The sequence below is a fragment of the Lithobates pipiens genome, unplaced genomic scaffold (genome assembly GCF_037356315.1).
Source record: "Lithobates pipiens isolate NorthernLeopardFrog02 unplaced genomic scaffold, aLitPip1_a1.2 Scaffold_51, whole genome shotgun sequence".
Lineage (NCBI taxonomy): Eukaryota > Metazoa > Chordata > Amphibia > Anura > Ranidae > Lithobates > Lithobates pipiens.
This window is the reverse complement of record NW_027507874.1, coordinates 1464503-1491457: the sequence shown is the minus strand read 5'-3', so window position 1 is coordinate 1491457 and position 26955 is coordinate 1464503. Positions and strand designations below refer to the sequence as shown.

Here is a 26955-nt window from a genome sequence, read left to right as displayed (position 1 = left end):
CTGTGGATCATGTTGTCCTTGGTGACCCAGAGGACTTCGGAATGAATGCCTCAGCTAACCTAGGCTGCATGGCCTCCCTGGTCCTGCAAAGCCTGCGGAAGGATCCTCGTATTCGTTGGATCAAGGAGAGGGACCATTACTGGCTGGCCACTCTCCTTGATTCACGGTACAATGGTAAGGTTGCTGACATCTTGCCGTCGCAGAGGGAGCTGAGGATGAGACATCTCCGGGAGGCCTTGCAGAAATGTCTGTGCAACGCGTTCCCAGGGACTGGGAGGTTACAAACTCCTGGTCCTGGACAACGTGTTGCTGAGGCATCGGTCAGAAGGAGCGGTGGAGAAGGTGGCCGTCTGACCGATGTGTTCAGACAATTTTTTAGTCCGCAGCCCCAAGGTATGAACGTTTCCAGTAACCATTGCCAGCGTCTGATTTACATGGTGCAGGAATACCTAGGGGCAAGGTCAGTCTTGGACACCTTTCCCACCGAAAATCCTCTGGCTTACTGGGTCTTGAGGATGGATCACTGGCCAGAGCTTGCACAGTATGCAATTGAGCTACTGGCCTGTCCTGCATCCAGCGTTCTTTTGGAACGCACCTTCAGTGCTGCTGGTGGCTTTGTTACCAATCACAGGGTGCGCCTGTCCACCGACTGAGTTGATCGGCTGACCTTCATCAAGATGAATCAGTCTTGGATCACCCACAGCTACCAAGCACCTGAAGCAGATGTAACCGAATATTTGTTTTTTTGAAATATCACATCCCTTCAAGACTGCCTATGCTGATGCTGAGTGACTGTCCTGTTATGCTAATTGTCTGTCCTCTTCCTCCTCCGCTGATATGTTGGAAGAACATTTTTGGTTCGGGGTGATGCCACCAGCCCAATTGTTCAGCCCCTGTTTAACAGGGGCGTTTAATTACATTTTTTGATGCAATGCTTTGCAGCAGGGCTCATTCCTGCACTACAACTAGAGTATATGGGAGAGGTTGCAGTGTTGTGGCATAGGCACCAGTGCCTAAGGCCCAATATTTCAGACCCTGTTTAACAGGGGCATGCAATTACAATTCTTGATATAATATTTCACAGCAGGGCCCGTTCCTGTGCCCACCGAGAGTAACTGTGAGGACTTATAGTGTTGTGGCACAAATTATACAGGGGTGAAAACTCTTCCCTATGTTTTCCAAAAAAGCTTAAAAATAGATTTTTTGACTGGAGCTACACTTTAAAAATGTACCAGTTCTGCCATCCGTCTCATGAAACGGATACATCATACAATTATGGACACCATGCATATTCATACTGCTAAATGGGCCAATTGGCCACTATATCCCAGTATCACGAGAGGGCCCTCTCTCCAACACCCCCCGCAGGAGGTGAGATAAAGTCCAGACGGACCTGATGAATCCCAAGATTACCACACTGGATAGTTTTGTCCTCCCTTTCCCATTGAACCAGGCCACGGCTGGCCCCTACTTAGGGACGGAGCTGTGGCGTATTTTCTGTTTGAATAAAAAGTCAGCGGTAATAGCAATTGCAAGGTTCCTTTATTCTGTTTAGTTTCTGTTTCTTATTTTACTTGCCTTTTATTAATATCCTACATAGACTTGATAAGCATCACCTGGTGCACACGGACTAGGCTATTTGTGTACTATCTGATGAATGTTCTACATTGTGCCTTGTACGCTGCTGTTCCAGCTATACTTGCCTGAAGTGTATTTCTTTTGTACTATTCCTTGATGCAGTCATGTACCTGCTTCTGTTGCTCTGTTTATTTTTATTTTTTTCACCCAATAAAAACATTTGTAATTAAAAAAAATGTACCAGTTCAAAATTACAAACAGATTCTACTTAACACAACAAAATCTACACAGTCCCTGTCTTGTTTGCACCGCCTGTATACTGCTGTTCTGAGTATATAGGGCCTGGGGGCCCCACGTCTTTCCTTTTTTTAATATGGGTACAGGGTTCCCCTTAATATCCGTACAAGACCCAAAGGGGCTGGTAATGGGCGGGGGGTGGGGGGCTACCCATGCCATTTTTCTCAATGATTTTCATCCATATTGCTGGAACCATATATTACATTAAAAACGCAAGCAGTTTGAAATAACTTTTTTTCCGTAATGTCATTTTGTGCAGGGACTGTTCTAAACACGGGAAACACGTGGCACTTCACAGGCATACTATAGACACCCCCCAGGCACGATATTTAAAGGAATATTTCACTTTTTTTTCACTTTAACCACTTGCTTACTGGGTACTTAAACCCCCCTCAGTCCCAGACCAATTTTCAGCTTTCAGCGCTGATGCACTTTGAATGACAATTGCGCGGGCATACAACACTGTACCCAAATGAAATTATTATCATTTTTTTCCCACAAATAGAGCTTTCTTTTGGTGATATTTAGTTACAGCTCGGAGTTTTATTTTTTGCTAAACAAACAAAAAAAGATGCAAAAAAAATAATAAAAAATCATGTTTAATAGTTTGTTATAAAATTTTGCAAACGGGTCATTTTTCTCCTTCATTGAAGTGCGCTGATTAGGCGGCACTGATAGGCTGCACTGGTGGGCACTGATGGGCTGCATTGGTGGGCACTGATAGGCTGCACTGGTGGGCACTGATAGGCATAGTTAAGGTGGCACTAATAGGCACAGATAAGGCGGCACCGATGGGCACAGATAAGGCGGCACTGATGGGCAAAGATGGGCACAGATAAGATGACATGGATGAGTGGCACAGATGGGTGGCACGGATGGGTGGCATGGATGGGCACTGATAGGTACCACTGATAGATGGGACTGATGGGCACTGATAGGTGGCACTGATAGGTGGCTCTGATAGGTGGCACTGCTGGGCACTGATGGGCGGCACTGCTGGGCACTGGTAGATGACACTGATGGGCACGGATATGTGGCACTGGGGTGCAGCACCTTTGAGACAGATTGTGGGCACTGCTGGGTGGCACTGTGGGCACTGCTGGGTGGCACTGCTGGGTGGCACTATGGGCACTGCTGGGTGGCACTGACAGGGGGCACTTACTTTTTATACATGTGGCACTGGCAGGGGGCAGGTGGGCACTGGCAGGGGGCAGATGGGCACTAGCAGGGCTGGATCGGCTTTTTTTTTCTCCTCGCGCTGACAGCGCGAGGAGGAATAATAGCCGATTACCGGCTCCGTTATATCACATGATCAGCTGTCATTGGCTGACAGCTGATCACGTGATAAGGGGTCGGGATCGACCCCTTGCACGGATCGGTGATCAGGTGAGTCTCATGGACTCGCCGATCACAGAGCGCGCCGCGCACGCCCCTCGGGGGGGCGCGCAGGCCACTCGTGCACGGGACGACGTAGTCCCGGAAAAGGAGATCCGCGCTGTAGCCGTCATTTGGCTATAGCGCAGATCTCAAGTGGTTAATCATCATTAAAATCAGTGCTCCTGCCAAACGCCCATTTTTAAAAACATTTTAAGCATTGACCCATGTCCCCAGGGGCAGGAGACAGGTCTCCAAACCCTTTTTAGGACTGTATCTTACATATTATCCATTAAAATTAGCACTTTGTATTTCAAACATTCGAGTCCCATAGACTTCAATGGGGTTCTGAAGTTCGTACGAATTTTTGTTCCGTTCGAAAGTTCTGGTGCGAACCGAACCGGGGGTGTTCGGCTCATCCCTTCTGTATGGTATATAGCAGTGATGGCGAACCTTGGCACCCCAGATGTTTTGGAACTACATTTCCCATGATGCTCATCCACTCTGCAGTGTAGTGGAGCATCATGGGAAATGTAGTTTTAAAACATCTGGGGTGCCAAGGTTCGCCATTACTGGTATATAGTCATTTAGGATGTAATACATAGAAATGTATTGAATATATATATATATATATATATATATATATATATATATACTAAGACATTCAGACACTGGAATGATTGGGAATAAAATGGTTCGCAGATTTGGATTGGAGATCATGTGTAAACTCATTATGGTGATAAACACGTCCAATGATTTAGGAAACATTTTTTTTTTTAGGACTGTGTGCTGCCCGGGGTGATATTGTGATCAGATTTGTATGTATCTGATACTTTATACATGTGAATTATGTTTATTATTATTATTGTTAATTAGAACTATAAGTACACAGAATGAGCTCAACCCCCCCCCCCCCCCTGTACATTGATCTGCTGTTGATTGAAATAGATACAAATAGACAAAGATTTGTCTGGGCTGATTGAGTAGATACAATGTTTTGTTGTTCTTGCTTCTTTCCTCCATTGTGTTGAGGGTTAAGAACTCCACGATCTTCTCTTTTTGTGACTTCATGTAAAGTAACAATATAAGGCGGGATATTGTGGAGGATCTTTTATTGTAACAATGTGTGAGTGCGGCATAAGTGTTATTCAGCTCTGCCACCTTGTGGTCATTTCTGATAGAACACTGGGGTGTGTGTGCGCAGTACAAGGAGGTGAATAGGGGATGTATATACAGACAGAAAGTGGAGATGATCTCCGCGATAAATCTAGAATAAGGATGGGAATAGAAGGGAGGTTTATTCACCCCCTCCCCAGTCTGAGCGATCTACTCCGCGTCTAAAGATCAATATTATTATTATTTTAGCATTGCCTCACAAACATGCTCTATATAGAGCGGGACATTCCTGGTTTCTATTCCTATTCTTCAATTAAGTTATATATTATTAATACTGTCAGATAAAGTTCCCTGTAAAGGCAAAGCCTTTGTCTTCTTATCACACTCAGGCTTGTAATAGAGGTGAGGAGTAATGACAGGAAATGTGATCACAGTACATCATTCTCTCATCTCTTTTCATTCCAATCTTTCTATGCTGATTGTCTACTCACCGCTAAACCCTCCAACCAAAACCATCCACCCCTCCTTACCCGTCCGTCCTGACAGTAATTCAGAGTTTCTATGATTTGTATCATTTATTAGAACGTATTTCATGTGAAGGAACGATGTGATCTCCTTACAGGGACTGCTTTTTATTGTCCTTTAAATCTGCTGAATATCTTCTGGGGCTCAGAGATCATTCAATATTCAATACCAAACAAACATCCCCCAGCTGAAAGGAACACAGATCTCAGATCCTCCTTCACACTCTTTGGGAGGAAAATGCATTTTATTATCTGAAGAAATTGCCCAGATCTGTGATTGATGCAACTATTAAACTGATTCATTCAATTGTCCCGCCAGAATATCATGGAACCTTCCAATGATCTCAGATGGAATAATCCGACACTAAAACCTGATATCTCTTCCTTCGGGAACATCGATCAACGCTTCTCTGAATTGTCGGGCAGTTTATCTAACCAAGAATAATAAATCAATTAGAAATATGAATGTTACCATTTCTTCTAATCTTTTTCTCGTACTTCACAATAGAGAATCCGCCCTGCTAGAGAATGTTTTCTATAGAAATCAATGAAAAGTCTATAGAACAAGTATTTTCTGGGTTGAAAACCAAAAAAGATCTCAGAACACATTTCTTTGAAATTTTCATCAGAAAGACATTAATGGCTGATGAAGGAAATGCCCAACAGCTTTAATTGGCTCATATTTCAAACTGCTACATTCAAACTTGCCCGCCAGAATTCTTTAGAATGTTACAGACAAATAATCAGCCCTATTATACCGCCAAATCCGACACTGAGATCATCAGATGAGACATTTATCCAAGAGATATCATCGATGCTTTATTTTCATCCATTAGTCCGGAATAAATAAAAATGGAGTCCGAAGATTATTGAATAATAATATAAAACATTTCCATATGTGCTCTTTTATTCCAAGTCCTCAGAATTCAGAAAACTAAATGGGGAACTGTAATATATCTATCTATCTATATATATATATATATATATATATATATATATATATATATATAATTTTTTATTTATTTATTTATTTATTTTTTTTCCTTCTCTCACTGTCTGATATATAATTTATACATATAGCAGATTGCACATATTTTACACTTCCTATCCAAAGATCGATAAATATGATATTATTGATAAAAATAGGTAATAATCATGACATGCCAGACAAATATGTACAATTAATCAATAAAGATAATGTTGTGCGTCTGATGGATCACATCAGTTTCCATTCAGCAAACTATTGAAAAGCTTCTAATTAAATGAAATTCTATGCTGGGTAATAAATGACTAGACCCGCCCATTCTCCTCCTGTCTCCCATCAGGTCCGCTCATCCTTAGGAAGGAGAGACGTCAGAAGCAATGTGTTTCTTTGTTTCGTTTTCAAAATTATGTTTTAGAAATATAAAATTACTATGAACAATTGGAACTGCTGATTGTTTTTCTGTTATGAAGTGTTAAAGATTCACATTCTCCGTGCAATAGAATATATAGGAGCCTTATAAATGAATGACATTCCCTCTCTTTTGTTTTTTAATAATAAATGGGAATGACTCTATCACCGGAAGGTTTCCATCAGGTCCGCTCAGGCTGTATATAAGGAGGGCAGGCAGACGGCTGAGCTCCGTTTCTGTTTGTGCAGGAAATAGTCGTCATGTCTGGTCGCGGTAAAGGAGGGAAGGGTCTGGGGAAAGGAGGCGCCAAGCGGCACAGGAAGGTGCTCCGGGACAACATCCAGGGCATCACCAAACCCGCCATCCGACGTTTGGCCCGCAGAGGGGGTGTCAAGCGCATCTCCGGACTCATCTATGAGGAGACCCGTGGAGTGCTGAAGGTTTTCCTGGAGAATGTCATCCGCGATGCCGTCACCTACACCGAGCACGCCAAGAGGAAGACCGTCACCGCCATGGATGTCGTCTATGCTCTCAAACGCCAGGGGCGCACGCTTTATGGATTCGGAGGCTAAACCCTCATAGACACCTACCTACTTCATCTACACAAAGGCCCTTCTCAGGGCCACCCACCTTCTCGTACAAAGAACTACATACCGCTATTTACGTTATCAGGAGAAGTAAATGAAATCTAAATGACGCGTCGTACACACTTCTGTAGCGGGAGGGTTTGTTCTGGGGGTTGGACACGTGACATTCGCCCTATATAGGCGATCTAAGTGTGATCACACTAGGAGATGAAAGGGGTGATTGCTTTTAATTGGCCTATTAAAGATTCAACGCAAACAGCCGTTTGGGTTTGTTGGGAAACGTCCAGAACTGGGATCGGATCAGCTTTAGCTGGACATTTCTCCCCTAAGTCTAAAGCCCCATACACACGATTCGATTTTCTGCAGATATTTCTCTTCAGATTTACCTAAACCACGCAGTGTAAGGGCCTGCCTGATTGTTTACAAATTGAAACTTGAGGTTGAATCTCTTATTATATGGTTTTGATAAACAATCGAATAGCGTGTATGGCTCCTAAGAACGTTCCATCCAGAGAACCAGATCTATTGTAGCACCAAATCTCAGCAGGAAACGGATGGAGGATTTCTGTACAATTATCATCGGATTCGTTCATTTGTTAGGGTGGAAGAAGTTTTCATATTTCATCCGGAGTACAGATTGTACAGTCTTGAAGATCAACTCTCTACCCAATTGGATACAACATTGGATAGATCATTTTGTTGTGTTCTTACGACTCTTTGGTAAAGCAGATCTCACGTGTACCTGGAGATTACATGGAAAACATGAATCTTTAACACTCCCTAACACCAGTTCCAATATTTCATATTTATAAAGATTATTTTGAAAAGGAAACAAAGAAATGTATTTTATTCCTACATCTCTCCTTCCTGGGTGTAAAGCTGAGCGGAGATGAGAAGGGCGGCTCTATTCATTTTAGAAGCTTTTAAATATTTTGCTGAATGGAAACCGATGTAATTCATCAGAAGCGCAATATTGTCTGTATTGATTCATAGTACATATTTGTATCTTTTTTTCAGTTACATAATCCTATGCAGATCTGATTATGTATTGTACATACTGTTATATATCTGGCAGTGTCATGATTTCTACCAGTCCATTCACATTATATATATATTCTCTAAATGTAATATGGGGGAAATCTGTTACTGCTACATCTGATAGAGGCCAATCCCATGATCCTATACAGATCTCATGACAAACCTATTCTTCCAATTCTTTTTCGGAGAGAACACAAATCAACAGTTACTATTGTTAATATTTATAAAAGATTAGTAAAGAAATGTTTCTAAGATAATTACTTAGAAACATTGTTAATATTTTGCTGATTTCTCGTTACAGTGGATAACGATCTGTTTGTTTTATTGATTCATTGTACATATGTATCTGGGAGTGTCATGTTTTCTACCAGTCCTTTCACTTTTTAGAAATCTAGTAACAGAGAACATATTTTACATCATTCAACAATCTTCTGAATCGATTTCTATTCCAGACTAATCGATGAATCAGTTTGGGAACAAAGCGCTGATGATATTTCTCAGATAATTGTCTCATCTGATGGTCTCAGTGTCGGATTTGGCGGTATAAAATGACCGATTATTTGTCTGTAACGTTCTAAAGAATTCTGGCGGGCAAATGGGGAATGTAGCAGTTTGAAATATGAGCCAATCAGAACTGTCGGCGTTTCCTTCATCAGCCAATGATGTTTTTGATGAGGAATCCAAAGAAATGTGTTCTGATCTTTCTCCGTTTTCAGCCCAGAAAATGCTTGTTCTGTAGACTTTTCATTGATCTCTATAGAAAACATTCTCTAGGATTCTGTAAACCCCGGGAAATATAATATGTCAGCGCGTTTATCAAGTGTCTGGAATGTTCCCCGGAAGAATTTAAATTTTGTTTCATTACATTTCTGTGTCAGGTTAGCCAATCTGAGATGATTGTGAGGTTCTATTTAAAATGAAGTGAAATCCGTTCCATACCCCGCCCGGCATAATAGGAACATTCTGAGATCTGTGTTCCCGATCAGTCGGAGGATGATTGTTTTACTACAATTTTCTGATCTGTATTAGATTCAGCACAACTAGTTTGAAGGACAATGCCGATCAGTCCCTATAAGAGAACCAGGTCCTCCAATAATACATTGCAGGCTCTTTATATGTAGTAATTGTCCTCCCTGTACAGATCTCCTGTACTAGAAGTGTGAATAAATAAGAATGTATTTCCCGTGTAAAGCTATGCAGACAATTGAGGGCTGATTGCATGCGATGTGGTAGACACAATGAGGGGTGTGTGGGGGGCTCTTTGTAGAGAGATGTGGGGGGCTCTGAGAAGAGCCTTTGTGTTGTAGAAATGAATGGATTTGGGAGTAGAAAGGAGTTGTCGGGATTACTTGGATTTGGCGGCGGCCTTGTGGCTCTCGGTCTTCTTGGGCAGCAGCACGGCCTGGATGTTGGGCAGGACTCCTCCCTGGGCGATGGTGACGCCGCCCAGCAGCTTGTTGAGCTCCTCGTCGTTGCGGACGGCCAGCTGGAGGTGTCGGGGGATGATGCGGGTCTTCTTGTTGTCGCGGGCGGCGTTGCCGGCCAGCTCGAGGATCTCAGCCGTGAGATACTCGAGGACGGCGGCCAGATAGACGGGAGCTCCGGCCCCGACCCGCTCCGCATAGTTGCCCTTCCTGAGCAGACGGTGAACACGACCAACTGGGAACTGCAGACCAGCCCGGGATGATCGGGTCTTGGCCTTAGCCCGAACCTTGCCTCCTTGTTTTCCACGGCCAGACATTGTGAGATTCTTCTGTTACTCTGCTAAAGATCGCTCATTTCTGCAGCTTCCTTATGTTTATACAGTCAATGCTCTGACATCATACACTGTGGTTGGTTAATTTCCAAGCCAGCCAATTATGTTCTGACTTGTTTCTACACCAATCAGTAAACGAGCAAGGGAAGCAAAACACTCCTCCCCACCACATGACTGAATCCTCCAATAGAAGCGTGAGGAGGGAAGAGACTTCATTTGCATAGGACGCCTATAAAAGCAGCACATGAGGGCGGCTCCAGCACACATTCCCTCCACACAGCGGAGATCACATTAACCCTTATCATGCCTGAACCAGCCAAGTCCGCCCCGGCACCCAAGAAGGGCTCCAAGAAAGCCGTGACCAAGAGCCAGAAGAAGGACGGCAAGAAGCGGAGGAAGAGCAGGAAGGAGAGTTATGCCATCTACGTGTACAAGGTGCTCAAGCAGGTCCACCCCGACACCGGCATCTCGTCCAAGGCCATGGGCATCATGAACTCCTTCGTCAATGACATCTTCGAGCGCATCGCCGGCGAATCTTCCCGCCTGGCTCATTACAACAAGCGCCGCACCATCACCTCCCGGGAGATCCAGACCGCCGTCCGCCTCCTCCTGCCCGGAGAGCTGGCCAAGCACGCCGTCTCCGAGGGCACCAAGGCCGTCACCAAGTACACCAGCGCCAAGTAATCCCCCATCATCATCATCCCAACACAAGACACAAATGCTCTTCTAAGAGCCGCCCACCATTTCCATCAATGAGCTCTCATCACATTTTATCGCAATTAAAAATTCTAAATACATTAAATGAAAAATCAACCGATTATACCGATTGTAAAATCTAATGAATTTGGACATTTGAAGCTGTGTTATAGTAAGAAATACTATATATACTATATATAATAATAATCCCAGTACAAACTGGTGTTGCAGATTCCCTTTATTCAGAAATTCCTGACATTTTATTTCCATCCAATCACATTGCATATCTTTCCATAGCTCCGTATAGAAGACATAGAAGAGACGTAGAGAACACATGGGAACTTTTTTTTTTTTTTCGTAAATTGAAAGCGGATATCTATTTATATAAGGATGATGCGTATATAATCTTATTTTCCTGTCGCATCATGGCAGCATACACCTATGGGTTGTGGCTCCGCCCCCGCAACCTGATAGGACCGTTTAACTATTAAATCTTGAGAGGGCCCCTGCTTCAGCATTCTCCTTTTTTTCCTCACCTGAGAAGACCGGACATCACCCCTTACCGCTATCGCCCCAGCCAGGTTCAAGCCTCTCCTGGGTGGAAGTCCTACCTGTACAGCCTCTAAATGAGCTTAATGGAGGAATCCCCACTCTGATGGTCTCAGGGGTATCGTTATTTATCTTTACAAATCTTAAACAGATTTATTATGCAGCGGCCTCTAACCTGTGCTTTCTAGGTATTTTCTGTTCCTTTCCTGTCAAGCTCTGTAGAACCTCGCTCCTCGGGCGCCGATGATTGATCTCCTCTACGCATGCGCTGGCGTTCAGTGCCTCGTTGTATTGCCGGTTCGCCACTTTCCAAAATGGAGCCGAACGTCGTGGGACATTTCTGCGCATGTGCGGGATGACGTCGGCGTTACGACGGCATTAGCGCGGGGTTTAAAAATTGCATTTTTGCTTTGTGTACCGTGGCTGCTGCTTCACGACCAAGATCGTCTTCGTCATTCCGATCGTTTCTTACATATCGTTTCCTTCGGATCTCAGGTCAGTCTCTTCGTTTCTAAAGTTATTTTTCTGCAACTGGCATATCTCCCTACCTGTCTTTGCACACTGATTTCCGTTAGTTTTTAGGATTCACTCTTCTTGGAGGCCGCTGCCCCAGCAGACCATCGCCAGCCTATTAGGTAAGTGGGGTCAACATGGTAAGTACGAAGAGGAAAAAGAGAGCCTGTCACTAACGCTGTCTAAATTGCACAGCCCTATCAGGTCATCCAGATCGTCGCACTCAAGGCGCTCAAGAAGAAGCCGCTCAAGTCATAGACGGGACCGAGACCATAGCAGAAGCCGCTCAAGGCGCAGAGAGAGCGGAGATCACAGGAGGAGGCGATCAAGGTCCTACTCCCGACATGGACACTCCTACCACAGAAGATCCCCTACTAGCAGACACTCTTCTCGCGCTCAAAGTCTCCATCCCTCTGGAAACTCATGCTGGGTTTGTGGCGCAATAGCACTCCCAGATAAGCTGGCCTGTCGTTCATGCTTCAATGAAGCAACAAAAGACAGGGAATTAGATCCTAGTACTCCAGCTACTGAATTGCCCCTCCAAATCGCAGGACCGGAAACTAGCAGACCTTTGCAAGGCACCACATCTGCTGTTCCCTCCACTTCAAGGATGTCAGATCCTTTGTCAGATAATGATGACATTGACGCCTCTAACGGCTTCGACTTTGCACTAGTTGAACCCTTCATTAAATCAGTGAAGGAAGCGATCAATTGGGTGGAAGAAAAACAAACTCCTCAGAAGCTGAGGAAATATTTTCCAAATCTCAAGAAAGATCCTGAGACCTTCCCATTTATTGAGGAACTAGAGGATTTGATTAAAGAGGAATGGCAAAAGCCGGATAAGAAGATCAGTCTAACTAACAGGTTAGCAAAACTTTATCCCCTGAAGGAGCCTAGTGTCACTCCATTAGTGACCCCGCCAGTGGTGGATTCTTCTCTGATGCGTCTTGCCAGACATGTGACACTTCCAATCGAAGATGCGGTTACATTTAAAGATGTACTAGATAGGAAAATTGACCTAGATCTGAAAAGATCTTACCTATCAGCAGGAGGCGCATGCAGACCAGCTGTGGCCCTAGCAGCTGTGGGTAGAGCCATTTCCAACTGGTCCGCCAATACCGAGAGACTGGTGTCAGAAGGAGGGGAACAAGAGAAGGTAATCTCAGCCCTACAGGATCTCTCGCAGGCGACTTTGTCGCAGAAGCCTCTGTAGATATAATTAAATCTACATCTAGAGCAATGCTGAGCTCAGTAATGGCCAGAAGGGCACTTTGGCTGAAACCCTGGTCTGCAGACCCATCCTCGAAGACAAACTGGTGCAAGATTCCCTTTGACGGAGCAAATCTCTTTGGAGAAAAGCTAGATTCTGCGATTTCTAAAGTTACCGGGGGAAAATCGGGTCTGATCCCTTCAGATAGAAGATCTAAACAGCAAAGACCGTCAGCCCCCAGACGTAACCTCCCAGACAAATATAGGGAGGCAAGATCCTATAGACCTGGCAAGGAGTACAGGAGAAACTGGAAGAACCCTCAATCATCCTTCCTCAAGCTCCAGAAAGCCAAGACCCCTACTTCAGGGGATCAAAAGTCTTTTTGAAGGTGCGCCCGCCCAACCAGCTGTAGTAGGAGCCAGGCTAAGGTTGTTCAAGCAGGTATGGGCGGGGACAATAAAGGATCCATGGGCAGTGGCGACTGTCCAATTCGGACACGGATGGAGGTTCCGAAAGCACCCAAGGGACCATTTCCGAATAACAAGGATACCATCATCTCACCAAAAGAGAGTACTACTGAACGGATATGTTCAGGACCTAATCCAGAAGCAAGCTATAAGGGAAGTTCCTCTACCACAGAGAGGGAGAGGATTCTATTCTCCTCTATTTCTGGTAAAAAAGAAGACAGGAGACTTACGTCCTGTCATGGACTTAAAGAAACTCAATCACCGAATCCTGGTGGAGGCATTCAAAATGGAGAGTCTGCAGACAATCCTCCAGGCCATCAACATAGGAGATTGGATGCTCTCCATCGATTTACAAGACGCCTACCTGCACGTTCCCATTCACACCTCATTTCAGAAATTTCTCAGTTTTGTTGTAGGTCATCAACATTTCCAATTCCAAAGTTTCCCGTTCGGAATATCCACTGCTCCAAGAACATTTACAAAAGTGTTACTGCCAGTAATTGCCCTATTAAGGGAGCAAGGCCTGAGGGTGCACCACTACCTAGACGATATCCTTCTCCTGGCCGACAACCGAGATTCCCTCCTACTTCACCGCGCAATCCTAATTTCCACCCTGCAAAAATTTGGGTGGCTGATAAATTGGGGGAAGAGCAGTCTAAATCCCACACAGCGAATGATTTTTCTGGGGGCAGAGCTGGATACCCGACTCAATACAGTAGAACTCCCGGAGGAGAAAGTTCCCATCCTAATCCAGAAAGTAAAGAGGTTACTCGTGGCCACTACCATCCCCGCCAGGGAATGTCTCAGTATTTTAGGGTCATTCTCGGCGACTATCCCAATGGTACAATGGGCCCAGTGGAATGCCAGGCCTCTTCAAATATCATTCCTCAAACAATGGAACGGCGTGTCAATGACCCAGCCGATAGTGATCCGGGACGAGGTGAAGCAATCGCTATCATGGTGGACAAAACCACACAATCTGAAGAGGTGTAAACGCTTAGTCCTTCTCTCTCAAGAAGTAATCACCTCGGATGCCAGCATGGAAGGATGGGGAGCACACTATCGTCACCACGCAGCCCAAGGTTGTTGGCCATTCAGGACACACGATGTGGTTTCCAACTTATTGGAGATGAAAGCAGCATTCCAGGCACTACTAGCCTTCAGCCCATTTCTGGAGGGAAAAGATGTCCTGCTAAAGATGGACAATCGAGTGGCTGTGGCCTATATCAACAGGCAAGGAGGCACCAGGAGTCGCTCCATGTTGCAAGAAGTCCAACCAGTCTTCCAATGGGCGCAACTGAATTTAACCAGTCTCAGGGCAACATACGTACCAGGTGTCCAGAATTAGATAGCAGACACCTTGAGTCGACAGTTCGTATGCAACCACGAATGGGCCCTAAGCAGTCAGGCCTTTTCTCTGATAACGAAGACTTGGGGGGTTCCGGATATCGATCTGGCAGCAACTCCAAACAACGCAAAGTGTCAGAGGTACCTGGCGAGAGTTCCCTTTCCTTCGGCGGAAGGCACGGATTGTTTACAACACAACTGGAATTTCCACCTAGGTTACGTGTTTCCACCAACTCCAATCATATCGAGGCTTCTACTCAGACTCAGGAAATCAAGTGCCACAGTTTTAGCAGTCCTGCCCTTTTGGCAGAGGAGACCGTGGTTCACGACCCTACTCCAATTGAGTACAGCAGAACCATTGCCGCTCCCTGTGACAGCGGATCTACTCTCTCAAGGTCAATTCCTCTATCCATGCCCAGAGAAGTTACACCTAACAGCATAGAGACTGAAAGGGCTAGGTTCATAGCTCACGGATGTTCCCACAAAGTGATAAACACCCTTCTCCAAGCCAGAAGGTTTACCACTAATAACACTTACAAGAGAATCTGGGATAAGTTCCTCTCGGTCGCACAACAACAAGCCTGGGACCCTTCATCCCCTACATTTGCTCAGGTCCTAGAGTTCCTTCAGCTAGGTCTTGACAAAGGTCTTGGTTCAAGCACCTTGAAAGTACACGTATCAGCTCTATCTGCCATTACGGGGGTGAAATGGGCTCAAGAACCTCTTATTTCTCAATTCCAGAAGGCTTGTCTAAGATTGAGACCTCCCAGAAAGCCCTCATTTCCAACTTGGGATCTTTCGATAGTACTGGACTTCCTATCCCATGACCCATTCTTTCCAGTTGAAAAAGCTTCCCTTTGGAATCTAACCCTCAAAATCACCTTTCTGATAGCGATTACATCAGCCAAGAGGGTGTCGGAAATGCATGCACTAATGGCAAAGGAACCATACCTTACCATCTACCCAGACAAGGTAGTTCTGAAACCTTCAGACCGCTTCGTCCCCAAAGTGGCTTCCTCCTTTCATTTTAATCAGGAAATATGCCTTCACACTCTTTCTACAGAGCAGGGCGGCCCTCATCCACTGGATGTAAAATCTAACTTACTGGCCTACCTCTCGAAGACCAGTGACTTCAGGAAAGTGGAAAACCTCCTAGTCATCCCTCATGGCTCCAGAAGAGGACAGGCAGCTACTTCCCGCACCATCGCAGCATGGCTTGTGAAAATCATAAAGAAATCCTACTCTTCTAATCAAGCTCAGATACCTGAGGGCTTAAAGGCGCACTCTACAAGGGCAATGGCAACCTCCTGGGCAGCCTTCTGCAAAGTGTCCTCAGAAACCATCTGCAAGGCAGCCACATGGTCTTCAAAAAGTACTTTTATATCCCACTACAAAGTGGACTCCGCTAGGTTGTCCACGGTGGATTTTGGTAGAGCGATTATTCAGTCCAATTCCTCCATTCCTTGTAAATAAACTTTTTCTGCTTAGACCCACCCAGTTTTGCGAGTTATTCCCCATAGGTGTATGCTGCCATGATGCGACAGGAAAACGGAAAATTGTATACTCACCTTTCCGTAATTTTCCTTTCCTGTTGCATCTCATGGCAGCATACAGATGCCCACCCGTCTAAGGTGAGGTATCTATATATTGAGAATGCTGAAGCAGGGGCCCTCTCAAGATTTAATAGTTAAACGGACCTATCAGGTTGCGGGGGCGGAGCCACAACCCATAGGTGTATGCTGCCATGAGATGCAACAGGAAAGGAAAATTACGGAAAGGTGAGTATACAATTTTCCGTTTTGTATACATCATTTTCACCTACACGTTTACTTTTTTGTTTTATGGACTATGTAAGACTACAAGGCATGCTAATGTCTGCAGAGACACATAAAAGGGGATGCTTACTTTTACGACATCGTTTAGGGATCATCTGCTTAGAAATATTACGTATACATCACATTGTGTTTGATTCAAATGTGTCATATAGCATTTATTTTCTTCGTGGGAGTCCAACTATTATACATGATCATCTCACCTTAGATGGGTGGGGGATTTAGATCATCAGCTGGGCACACATTGACTTTCCTGTTGTGTATCTCTCTATGTATATAAGTGTGTGTGTGTGTGTGTGTGTGTGTGTGTCTTTTCTCTAATAAAAAAAAAAAGGAGTATTTGGTAAATATCAGGTGCCTCAGATTACAATACTCAGATTGGAAAGTGACGGTTACAGGGAACATTTAACCCTCTTAACTCCCTCCCTCTGTCATCTAATTTGCTGAGATATGGGCAAACATAATGCAATCTCAATGTTTCTAAAGCTTACACTGATAAGGATTTCTAATCTTTCATTATAAAAACATTTCTTTCGATTGTAAACTCCATGAGCAGGGTCCCTCCTATTACTTGTGTATTGAAATCTATTGTGATTGAACTATCACCATTTTTATTGTAAAGAGTTGTGTAAACAGTTGGCATTATATATATATATATATATATATATATATATATATATATATATATATATATTCTGTATTATATTAATGTTAGAATAATTCGTATTAAAGTCGAACACACCAGCGCCAAGTAATTCCCCGACACCCCCCATCATCCCAACAGGACAAAAAGGTTCTTGTAGAACACATACACCATATCAGAGCTGCGATTTCATTGTAAAGTAAACATGATGAAGATATGGTGAGCAATATGGTTCAAATAATGTTTTTAGTGAATTTTCTGACAAAACCTTAATGCAAATTCATCAGATTAATTATGCAATCTAGATGTCGCCCGTGTCCATTCCCTCCAATTTCCCGGTATGAGTTCTAATTCTGTTCCCAAAGATCACGTTGTAATCATCTATTTTTCCTATAAGTGGGATTCGGAAAGAAAATAATGAAATCTTATTGTAGCGCTTTCTAGATCCCAGCACAGAAGCCATTTCTCTTGTCACCAGCAGATGTCAGTGTTGCTCTTCCATAGAGGATACATTGGAGCCGATTAGTTGAATTGTATCCACATGGATCTGATGGAAACCAATGGGAACACCGACCGATCCAAGATGTGCTGCGGGGACACGATTCATTGTCTGCTCAGCGATCTGTCCCTTCATGTTAGTACAGAATTGTGCTGGACGGAACAAGCTGTACAAGTCACCTTTCTACTTGTTATTCACTAAGAACGGAATAATCCGATCAGTGAGAATTTTCTGTCATCTCATTTATTATGGAGACAAGCAGTCCAATGTCAGAGCTCCTAATTCTTACACATTGTATGATGTGGAGGAACTCCCCTCCCCCACCCCACACAAAGAAGGTAACTCTACTAACACAGATAACAGACAGATCATGGCGGACATTTTAAAAATGCCGCTTTAAAAAAAAAAGTAAACCAATCATGAAAAGGGGTGTGTTTTAGTTGTCCAATCAGAAGGCAGTGATGTATATAGACGCCGCACAGCCTGTGTTCTCACACTTGTAATGTATTCCTTGTGGAAATTGGAAGCATTGATCGGCCATGGCAAGGACCAAGCAGACCGCTCGTAAGTCCACCGGAGGGAAAGCTCCCCGCAAGCAGCTGGCCACCAAAGCCGCCCGCAAGAGCGCCCCGGCCACCGGCGGAGTGAAGAAGCCTCACCACTACAGGCCCGGCACCGTGGCTCTCCGAGAGATCCGCCGCTACCAGAAATCCACCGAGCTGCTCATCCGCAAGCTGCCCTTCCAGCGCCTCGTCCGAGAGATCGCCCAGGACTTCAAGACCGACCTGCGCTTCCAGAGCTCCGCCGTCATGGCTCTGCAGGAAGCCTCTGAGGCTTATCTCGTAGGACTCTTCGAGGACACCAACCTCTGCGCCATCCATGCCAAGAGGGTCACCATCATGTCCAAAGACATCCAGCTGGCACGCCGCATCCGCGGAGAGAGGGCCTAATACACCCCCCACCGACCTCCTCATCGCCACCCCACCCCACACAACAAAGGCTCTTCTCAGAGCCACCACATCCTCCTCAGAGAGCTCCATACTATCTCATCGCCACTACATCATACAAATCCTTCCCACCACATCTCTTCATTCTTCTCACTCTTCTCTGCACGCTGATCTCTAACATTTCTAAGACGATTACAAAGTAACAATTCTCACTTCTCTAGGAAGAAGAGCTTTTCTCCTGCCGATCTTTTCCCACCATAATACAATGTAATAATATATAGGAGAGGAAGACAAGTTCCTAGAAAGATTCTCTATACTTATCTCATTACCAGATCGGGGAAAGGAAATGTGTTCAAGATAAATAAGAAGTCACCTCCTCCCTCCTGTACACAGATCCCAGGATCACCTCTTTCTCCACTCCGGTGTATAAATCATACAAATGACTAGTAAGAAATCTCACTCACTATTCATTCTTCTGTAGGAAGAAGACATTTCCTCTCCCCGATCTATCAGGAACCTCTCCTCTGCTATTCTACAACTTTCTCCAATCTCTTCCCCCCACACACACACCGATCACATTGTTACACCTTCCCATCAGCACATCTTACACTCTCTTCTTTATTCTCATTCATTATCTACAGAAGACAATTATTGGCACCCTGCAGAGATTTGTACATTTCTCATTGCAAGCGTCAAATTATTTTATGTCAGCCAATCAGCAGATAGTGTGTGCGAAACACCCTCCACTATCTGTTGCGACAAATTACATATATTCCGATCAGCCAATAAGACTATTATCATCATACGGGGAACTTTCTAAAAGTGGAGCCGGGAGATAAAATTTCTAACCTGAATGTGACATCGGGGCTGCTAATCCTCTTCATAATTTGGGTAAAAAATATGGAATTCTATGACAGTGGAGAGTCCATTCTCCGCATAACACAATGTTCTTGTTGCTGATCATTCTAACATTCCCGATCAGTACAATGATTTCCCTTCTACCGATCAGATGACATATTGTAGTGTGAATGTCTCTCCCCCGGGGAGACCCCACAGCCAGTGTGCGGGAAAACCTCCAGGTCTCCTATCTTCACATGACAGATGTGGGTGGGATGGGGCCCCTGAAACGATCCTTTATAGCAGGAGGGATTTCCGATCTACAGGATCTCTAGTGATCATTTGTGGGATTTATCATAAAATGTAATCGGGGATTCCCTGCAAGGGACAAATGTACAATGTGTGATGGGAACATCTCACGTGTGTAAAAGCTATGCGGCCCCTGGTGGCTGTAGGTAGGCAGGTGTGGCTCTGTTAGGAGGAGGTGGCTGTAGGTAGTCAGGTGTGGCTCTGTTAGGAGGAGGTGGCTGTAGGTAGGTAGGTGTAGCTCTGTTAGGAGGAGGTGGGTGTAGGTAGGTAGGTGTGGCTCTGTTAGAAGGAGGTGGGTGTTGGTAGGTAGGTGTGGCTCTGTTAGGAGGAGGTGGGTGTTGGTAGGTAGCTGTGGCTCGGTTAGGAGGAGGTGGGTGTAGGTAGGTATAGCTCTGTTAGGAGGAGGTGGATGGCTCTGAGAAGAGCCTTTGGGGGGGTGGAGATGAGGGAGGTATTCTTATTTCTTCTTCGGAGCGGCCTTCTTGGGCTTGGCTGCTGTCTTGGCTTTAGCCGCCTTCTTAGCCGGACTCTTGGCGGCTTTTTTCGGCTTGGCTGCAGCTTTGGGCTTCTTGGGGCTCTTTGTCGCCTTCTTGGCGGGAGCAGCTGCAGCCTTTGCCGGTTTCTTGGTGGCCTTCTTGGGGCTCTTGGCGGCTTTGCTGGGGACTTTCTTCTTGGGGGACTTGGCTGGCTTCTTGGCGGCTGCAGGTTTCTTGGGCTTGGCCGCAGCCGATGGCTTCTTCTTGATGGTGACTTTCTTGGCCTTGTCGCCCTCTTGCTGCTTCTTGTTGATCTTGAAGGATCCGGAGGCTCCATGTCCTTTGACCTGGACGAGGCTCCCCTTAGTCACCAGCGCCCTGATGGCGATCTTCAGGCGGCTGTTGTTCTTGTCCACATCGTATCCTCCGGTGGCCAGGAGCTACTTGAGGGCGGCCAGGGAGACCCCGCTGCGCTCCTTGGAAGCGGCCACGGCTGTGACGATGAGGTCGGACACGCTGGGACCGGGCGGCTTCTTGCTGCCTTTCTTGGCTCCTCCAGCTGCCGCCTTCTTAGTCGCCTTCTTCTTGGCGGCGGGCTCCGCTGGAGGAGCGGCGGCTGGGGCAGTCTCAGTCTCAGTCATGATTCTCAATGATGAGGTTTTGAAAATAGATCAACACAGTAGTGATGTCCAGTTCATGAACGAATCGTTCTTATGAATCGGTTCTTTTTAGTGAACTGGATGAATCGATTCTTTTCAGTGAACTGATTCGTTTGAAACAGTTCACTCTGCACTCAGTACATAGCAGAGCTGGCAGTGGTAATCCGCCCCTCCCTGCAACCAATCAGCTGACTCCAAGCACAGTGACACTCAGGAACTGGATACAAACTTAAAACAAGAGCAAGGAGTACACAGTACACCGAGTTAAAGAATCGTACAAGTTACCGAGTTAAAGAATCGTACAAGTTACCGAGTTAAAGAATCGTACAAGTTACCGAGTTAAAGAATCAGATCAGTTTTTAGAACCCAGTACACTGAAAGAACCACAAGTCACCACCAGTAAAACAATACACTAAACCAATGAGGTAGCAGCAGTGATCAGGTGGTACGGACAGCCTAAGTCCCTTTCACACTCGTGCGACTTGTCCTGCGACTTGAGAGTGCAAAGTCACATGACAAGTCATAACCCGTGATTTCCAATGAGTTCAGTTCATATCTGTGTGACTTCAAAGTAGTTTTTGTACTACTTTTGTCCGACTTTGATGCGACTTGTGGCAGAGACCTCCAGATTACACAGACATTGCTTCAAGTCGTGGCAAAAATCATGGCAAAAGCACTTGACTTTCAAGTCGCACAAGTGTGAAAATAGCCATAACGATTGAATTTTACTACCAGGGGTACTTCGCCCATGGTAGTGGTAGTAAAATCTGATCATCATTCCTGCGCATGCGCTGTAAAGACTATGGGAAAATATGATGGCTAGCAATGTTACCTGTGAAGTTGGCCCATCAGAATGCAGTTCACATGCACAAAAACCCGCTTTTCATTTAGGCTCCATTTCCACTTGTGCAACTTGGCCTGCGACTTTGTACTCTATGATTTCCAATGAGTATTATTCGTATCTGTGCGACTTAAAAGTAGTCCCTGCACTACTTTGGTCCCACTTTGATGCAATTTGAGATCCATAGACCTCCGGAATACACAGGCATTGCTTTAAAGTTGCATCAAAATTGCAGCAGAATTGTGCAACTTTCAGGCTGCGTTAGCCTGAAAAGCCTGAAAGTTGCACGATTCTGCCACGACTTGAAGCCATGCCTGTGTATTCTGGAGGTTTATGGACCTCAAGTCACATTAAAATGGGACCAAAGTAGTGCAGGGACTACTTTGAAGTCGCTGTGACTTGAAGTCGCACAGATATGAATGGTACTCATTGGAAATCGGGTACTTCTTGTCATGCAACTTTGCAGTCCCAAGTCGCAGGACAAGTTGCACACGTGGAAACAGAGCCTACATGAAAAGGGGGGTTTGTGTGCATGTGAACTGCATTCTGGGGCAACTTCACAGGTAACATTGCTATCCATCAAATTTGCAGAAACCTAGGCTCAGGGCCAGTTCACACTGCTGCATAGTGCAAAATCGCATGCAATGTCCGTGCAATGCGATTTCATCCATACAGATAGTATGGCTGAAATCGTATCGCATTCGGACTAAACTCGCAACAGGACCCTTTTTTTGGTCCGCACCAGAATCGGATCGCATAGCACCCATGTGATCCGATTCATGTCCAAACTGACACTTTGCAGTGCAACATGCGAGCTGAAATGGGGATGTCATTAACATTGTATGACACTCCCCAGCAGTTCGCATATGTCGTTGTGAACTGTCGTGCGAGTCGGGTGCGATGCAGGAACCCGTAGTGGAATTGCAGGGTTCCCGCATTGCACAAGTGTGAACCCACCCTAACACAGCTGTTTGTGCATCACCAAAATTCATGACACTGCGCTAATCTGACAATAGAACAATTGTCAATTGACAACAATTGTGCTCTGCGCCGATGAACAAAATCAAAGTAAACATCCCCAGGACCTGCCAACCTTCTGTGTGAATCAGTCTTCTGATACTAATCATTTAGGAAGGTTGAATCAGAGCTTCAGTTCACTTGCTTGTCAGTAGACTCAGCAAGTGAACCGAAGAACCGAAGAATCGATTCATTGAATCGGTTCATTTCAGTGAGCAGTTCGAAATGAACCGATTCACTTTAAAGTGGAGGGCCACCCTGAAAACCAAAAAATGTAAAAAATTACAAAAAAAAAAAAAAAAAAAAAAAAAATGAAATTTTTTTTTTTTTTACTTACCAGAAATGCCTGTTGCTAGGCACTTTATCCTAATCTTCCTCCTCCGTGGAGATCTTCTGTCTTCTCTCTTCGTCGCGGCGTCTTTTGGGTAATGGGTCGTGCTGTGTTCTGGGAACTGTGTGTTCCAGAACACAGCGCGTCCCATTCAGAAAGCGCTGCGGGACGCGCGTATGCGCAGTAGCTGCGGGACTCGCGCATGCGCAGTAGGAAACGGGCAGTGAAGCCATAAGGCTCCGCTGCCTGTTTCCCTTAGAGGGAATGGCGGCGCCGGGACCCGAGAGCCGAGGGACGGGTCGGCCTCGGGCGGCCGACATCGCGGGCGCCCTGGACAGGTAAGTGTGTTTATTAAGTCAGCAGCTGCAGTGTTTTCAGCTGCTGACTTTTTTTTTTTTTTAACCGGCCCTCCTCTTTAAAAATCCGGACTTCCCATCACTACAACACAGTGTATGTGTGGTGCTCTGGCTTATATAGAGACGTTCTGCACTTCTATTGGTTGATATAGAACTTGCTTTCTGCACTGCTATTGGTTACACGTTAGAAACACGCCCACTGACTGTCACTCCAGTGTTGGGGAATCTTCTCTCGCTTGTTGTGTTTCTCTGGCAGACAGAAAAATTATTATAATAAGAAATAAAAGGATGTCCAATCTTAATCGGGGACCCGATCTGCTCACTGGACTGTCACTTACCGATCTGTCACTTACCGCTCTCATGATCTGCTCAGGAGGCTGCACACAAAGGCTGCAAACACATCCATCCTCCTGAGTGTGTGTCCCATTCTTCCTTCTACCTGCTTTTCTACACACATTCTCATCAGAAAACAATCTTCTCACATCTCCCACTACAATTGTCTTCACATTAGATGAGTGAAGATCAGGGAACATTTCCCTCTAATACAGAACTCTGCTCATCTATAGCTGAGTAGAAGGAGCCGGGAACAAAAACATCAGCCGGTGCCATGAGAACCTTGTGTGATGTGATCGATAGGGATGACCTTCATGTTCGAGTCGAACATACATTCATAGTTACATAGTTACATAGTTAGTCAGGTTGAAAAAAGACACAAGTCCATCCAGTTCAACCTTAAAAACAAATAAATAAAATAAAAAATAATCGTACAATCCAGATACCCAATTTTATGCCCACAATTGATCCAGAGGAAGGCGAAAAAAAAACCCAGCAGAGCATACTCCAATTTGCTACAGCAGGGGAAAAAAATTCCTTCCTGATCCCCCAAGAGGCGATCGGATTTTCCCTGGATCAACTTTACCTATGTTAGTTACCTAGTTATATTATGTACCATCAGGAAAGTATCCAGGCCTTTCTTAAAGCAATCTACTGAACTGGCCAGAACCACCTCTGGCGGGAGTCTATTCCACATTTTCACAGCTCTAACTGTGAAGAAACCTTTCCGTACTTGAAGATGAAATCTCTTTTCCTCTAGACGTAAAGAGTGCCCCCGTGTCCTCTGGGTTGACCGTACAGAGAACAACTCAACACCAAGTTCACTATATGGACCCCTAATGTATTTGAACATGTTGATCATATCCCCCCTTAATCTCCTCTTCTCAAGAGTGAATAAATTTAGTTCCTCTAATCTCTCCTCATAGCTGAGTTCCTCCATGCCTCTTATCAGTTTGGTTGCCCTTCTCTGCACTTTCTCCAGTTCCAGACATTCGACTCGAACATCGGTTGTTTGCATGTTCGGCGAATACCGAACGTTATGGGCCATTCGCGCCAAATTCGTGTGGCACTCACGGCCCACAATGCACTGCGCCATCGCAGTGCTTTGCTGGCTCATGATTGGGCAAGCATGCACTATGACCCCGCATGCTTGGCCAATCACAGCGCCAGCAGCAAGGAGAGCCATGATTGGCCACAGGCAGGATGCCAGTGGCCAATCATAGCTCAGGCTGTGTAGTTCACGACCCACACTATATAAGGCCGCCAGCGCGACAGCCTTGTGTAGTGTGTTGGCGTCTGTAGGAGTTAGTGGGTGTTCTCTGTGTGCCTTCAACACAGTATACACCGTTCGTTATCGGCCAATTTTGCATTCTTGCTCTTGTGTAATTGAGCTGTTAGCAATCTGCAGGAGTTTGTGGGTGTTGTCTGCGTGCCCTGACCGCAGTATACACCATTATATCCACCTATATAGCTAGCAATATGCTCTTCTGTAATAGAGCTTGCAGTCAGTTGTAGGAGATTGTGCGTGTTGTCTGCGTGCCCTGACCACAGTATACACCATTATATCCACCTATATACCTCTTCTCTAATTGAGCCATCTGCAGGAGTTAGTGGGTGTTGTGTGCCTCTAGCACAATATACACTACCCAATTGCTGGTTTTCCCATCTCCCTTCAGGCCATTACCATGTCTGGTAGGCCAACAAGGAGAGGCAGACAGGCGCGAGCCGATAAAAGAGGGCAAGCAGGCTCTGTGTCTAGAGACACCAGTGCTGGTCGTGGACGCGGTGCTTCGTCATCATCAGCATGTGGCCATGGGACATGCTTGTCCTTCTTTTCGGCAGCTGGACTTGTTGAGCCGCATCATGTCGAAGACTTGGTAGAGTGGATGACCCAGCCCTCTTCACCCTCCTCATCCTCTGTCACCCAGGCTCAGTGTACTAGCAAAGCAGCTGCCAACGCATTGTCTTCCCTCGTCTCAATGTCATCATCAGTGACTCCTTCCCTAGACCCACCACGTCCTCCTGAGGAGTCCCCTGAACTCTTTGAGCACAGTGTTGGGTACATGCTCCAGGAGGATGCCCAGTGTTTTGTAGGCTCTGATGATGACACTCAGCTAGAGGAAGGCAGTAGCGTGAGCGCAGAGAGAGGGGATGCTCAAGAAGGACAGCAATCTGGCAGTCATGTTCCACAAGCTGCAGCATACTGCCAGGTTTTCTCCAGCGATGAAGAGGGAGGGGGTTATGAGGGCACTGACTCCATGTGGGTGCCTGGTAGGAGGGAGGAGGAGGCGGCACATGTCCAACGAGGCAGGATGCCCTCCGGGGGCCAGCTTAGGGGCAGCACACCCACACTGCAGACCTCCGCCTGTTCAGGGAGCTGCGCATTATTCTAAAAGTTCTTTGGTGTGGGCCTTTTTTGAGACGAGTGCATCAGATCGCACCGCTGCTATTTGCAACATATGTCTCAAGCGTATCTCGCGTGGCCAAAACATCAGCCTCTTGGGCACCACATGCTTGACCAGACATATGTTGACCTGCCATGCAGCTCGTTGGCAAGCGTACCTCAAAGACCCACACCAAAAAACAAAGCGGACCTCTCCTTGCTTCTCATCAGCTGGGATCTTCAACCCCACTAGACCTTCATTCCTCTCTGAAACCTGCTCTGAGAGGAATGAAGGTGTAGAATTAGGTGTGTCACAGCCAAGTGCTTGCAGGCACTCTGCTAGCAGTACACCAACGTCCAATTATAGCAGGCAAATTTCCCTGCCCCTGCTGCTGGACTGTCGAAAGAAGTTCACTCCCAGCCATCCACATGCCCAGCAGTTGAATGTTAGCTTGGCTAAATTGCTAGCACTTCAACTGCTGCCTTTTCGGTTGGTAGACTCGGCCCCCTTCCGTGAGTTTGTACAATGTGCGGTTCCTCAGTGGCAGGTCCCCAAGCGCCACTTTTTCTCACGGAAGGCGATTCTGGCTCTCTACCGGCATGTGGAAGGCAATGTCCTTGCCTCGCTGGACAGGGCGGTCAGCGGTAAGGTGCATATTGACATGCCCACCAGGTGGAACTCAACGTTGGCCATGATGTAGCAGCTGCACACGCAACAGAGGGCCATCAGATGAGTACCTGTGCTACTACGGCACCAGGACAGGGTCAGGGGAGCTGGGTTTTTTCTCACCACGCCAGTGGGGCATAGCTGCGGATCATGTTGTCCTTAGTGACCCAGGGGATTCCGGACTGAATGTCTCAGCTAACCTACGCTGCATGGCCTCCCTGATCCTGCAAAGCCTGCAGAAGGATCCTCGTATTCTTCGGATCAAGGAGAGGGACCATTACTGGCTGGCCACTCTCCTTGATCCACCCTACAAGGGTAAGGTTGCCGACCTTATCTTGCCGTCGCAGAGGATGAGACATCTCCGGGAGGCCTTGCAGAA

General features: G+C 45.8%; 4 protein-coding genes and 1 pseudogene across 4 annotated transcripts; 3 read left to right on the top strand and 2 right to left on the bottom strand.

Annotated features, from left to right (window-relative positions):
• Positions 1–6528: 6528 nt before the first annotated feature.
• On the top strand, positions 6529–7376 carry LOC143957048 (histone H4). The gene has a single exon (XM_077467182.1). The coding sequence runs from the start codon at positions 6544–6546 to the stop codon at positions 6853–6855; it is 312 nt and encodes a 103-aa protein (XP_077323308.1). The 5' UTR covers positions 6529–6543; the 3' UTR covers positions 6856–7376.
• Positions 7377–9182: 1806 nt separating this feature from the next.
• Positions 9183–9666, bottom strand: LOC143957086 (histone H2A.J). Its single transcript, XM_077467221.1, has one exon. The coding sequence runs from the start codon at positions 9647–9649 to the stop codon at positions 9254–9256; it is 396 nt and encodes a 131-aa protein (XP_077323347.1). The 5' UTR covers positions 9650–9666; the 3' UTR covers positions 9183–9253.
• A 261-nt stretch (positions 9667–9927) lies between these two features.
• On the top strand, positions 9928–10377 carry LOC143957087 (histone H2B 1.1-like). Its single transcript, XM_077467222.1, has one exon. The coding sequence runs from the start codon at positions 9968–9970 to the stop codon at positions 10346–10348; it is 381 nt and encodes a 126-aa protein (XP_077323348.1). The 5' UTR covers positions 9928–9967; the 3' UTR covers positions 10349–10377.
• A 7582-nt stretch (positions 10378–17959) lies between these two features.
• Positions 17960–18392, top strand: LOC143957047 (histone H3-like). Its single transcript, XM_077467181.1, has one exon. It carries the CDS (start codon positions 17960–17962, stop codon positions 18368–18370), a length of 411 nt encoding a protein of 136 aa, XP_077323307.1. The 3' UTR covers positions 18371–18392.
• Positions 18393–19906: 1514 nt separating this feature from the next.
• Positions 19907–20630, bottom strand: LOC143957046 (histone H1B-like; annotated as a pseudogene).
• Between the last annotated feature and the right edge of the window lie 6325 nt (positions 20631–26955).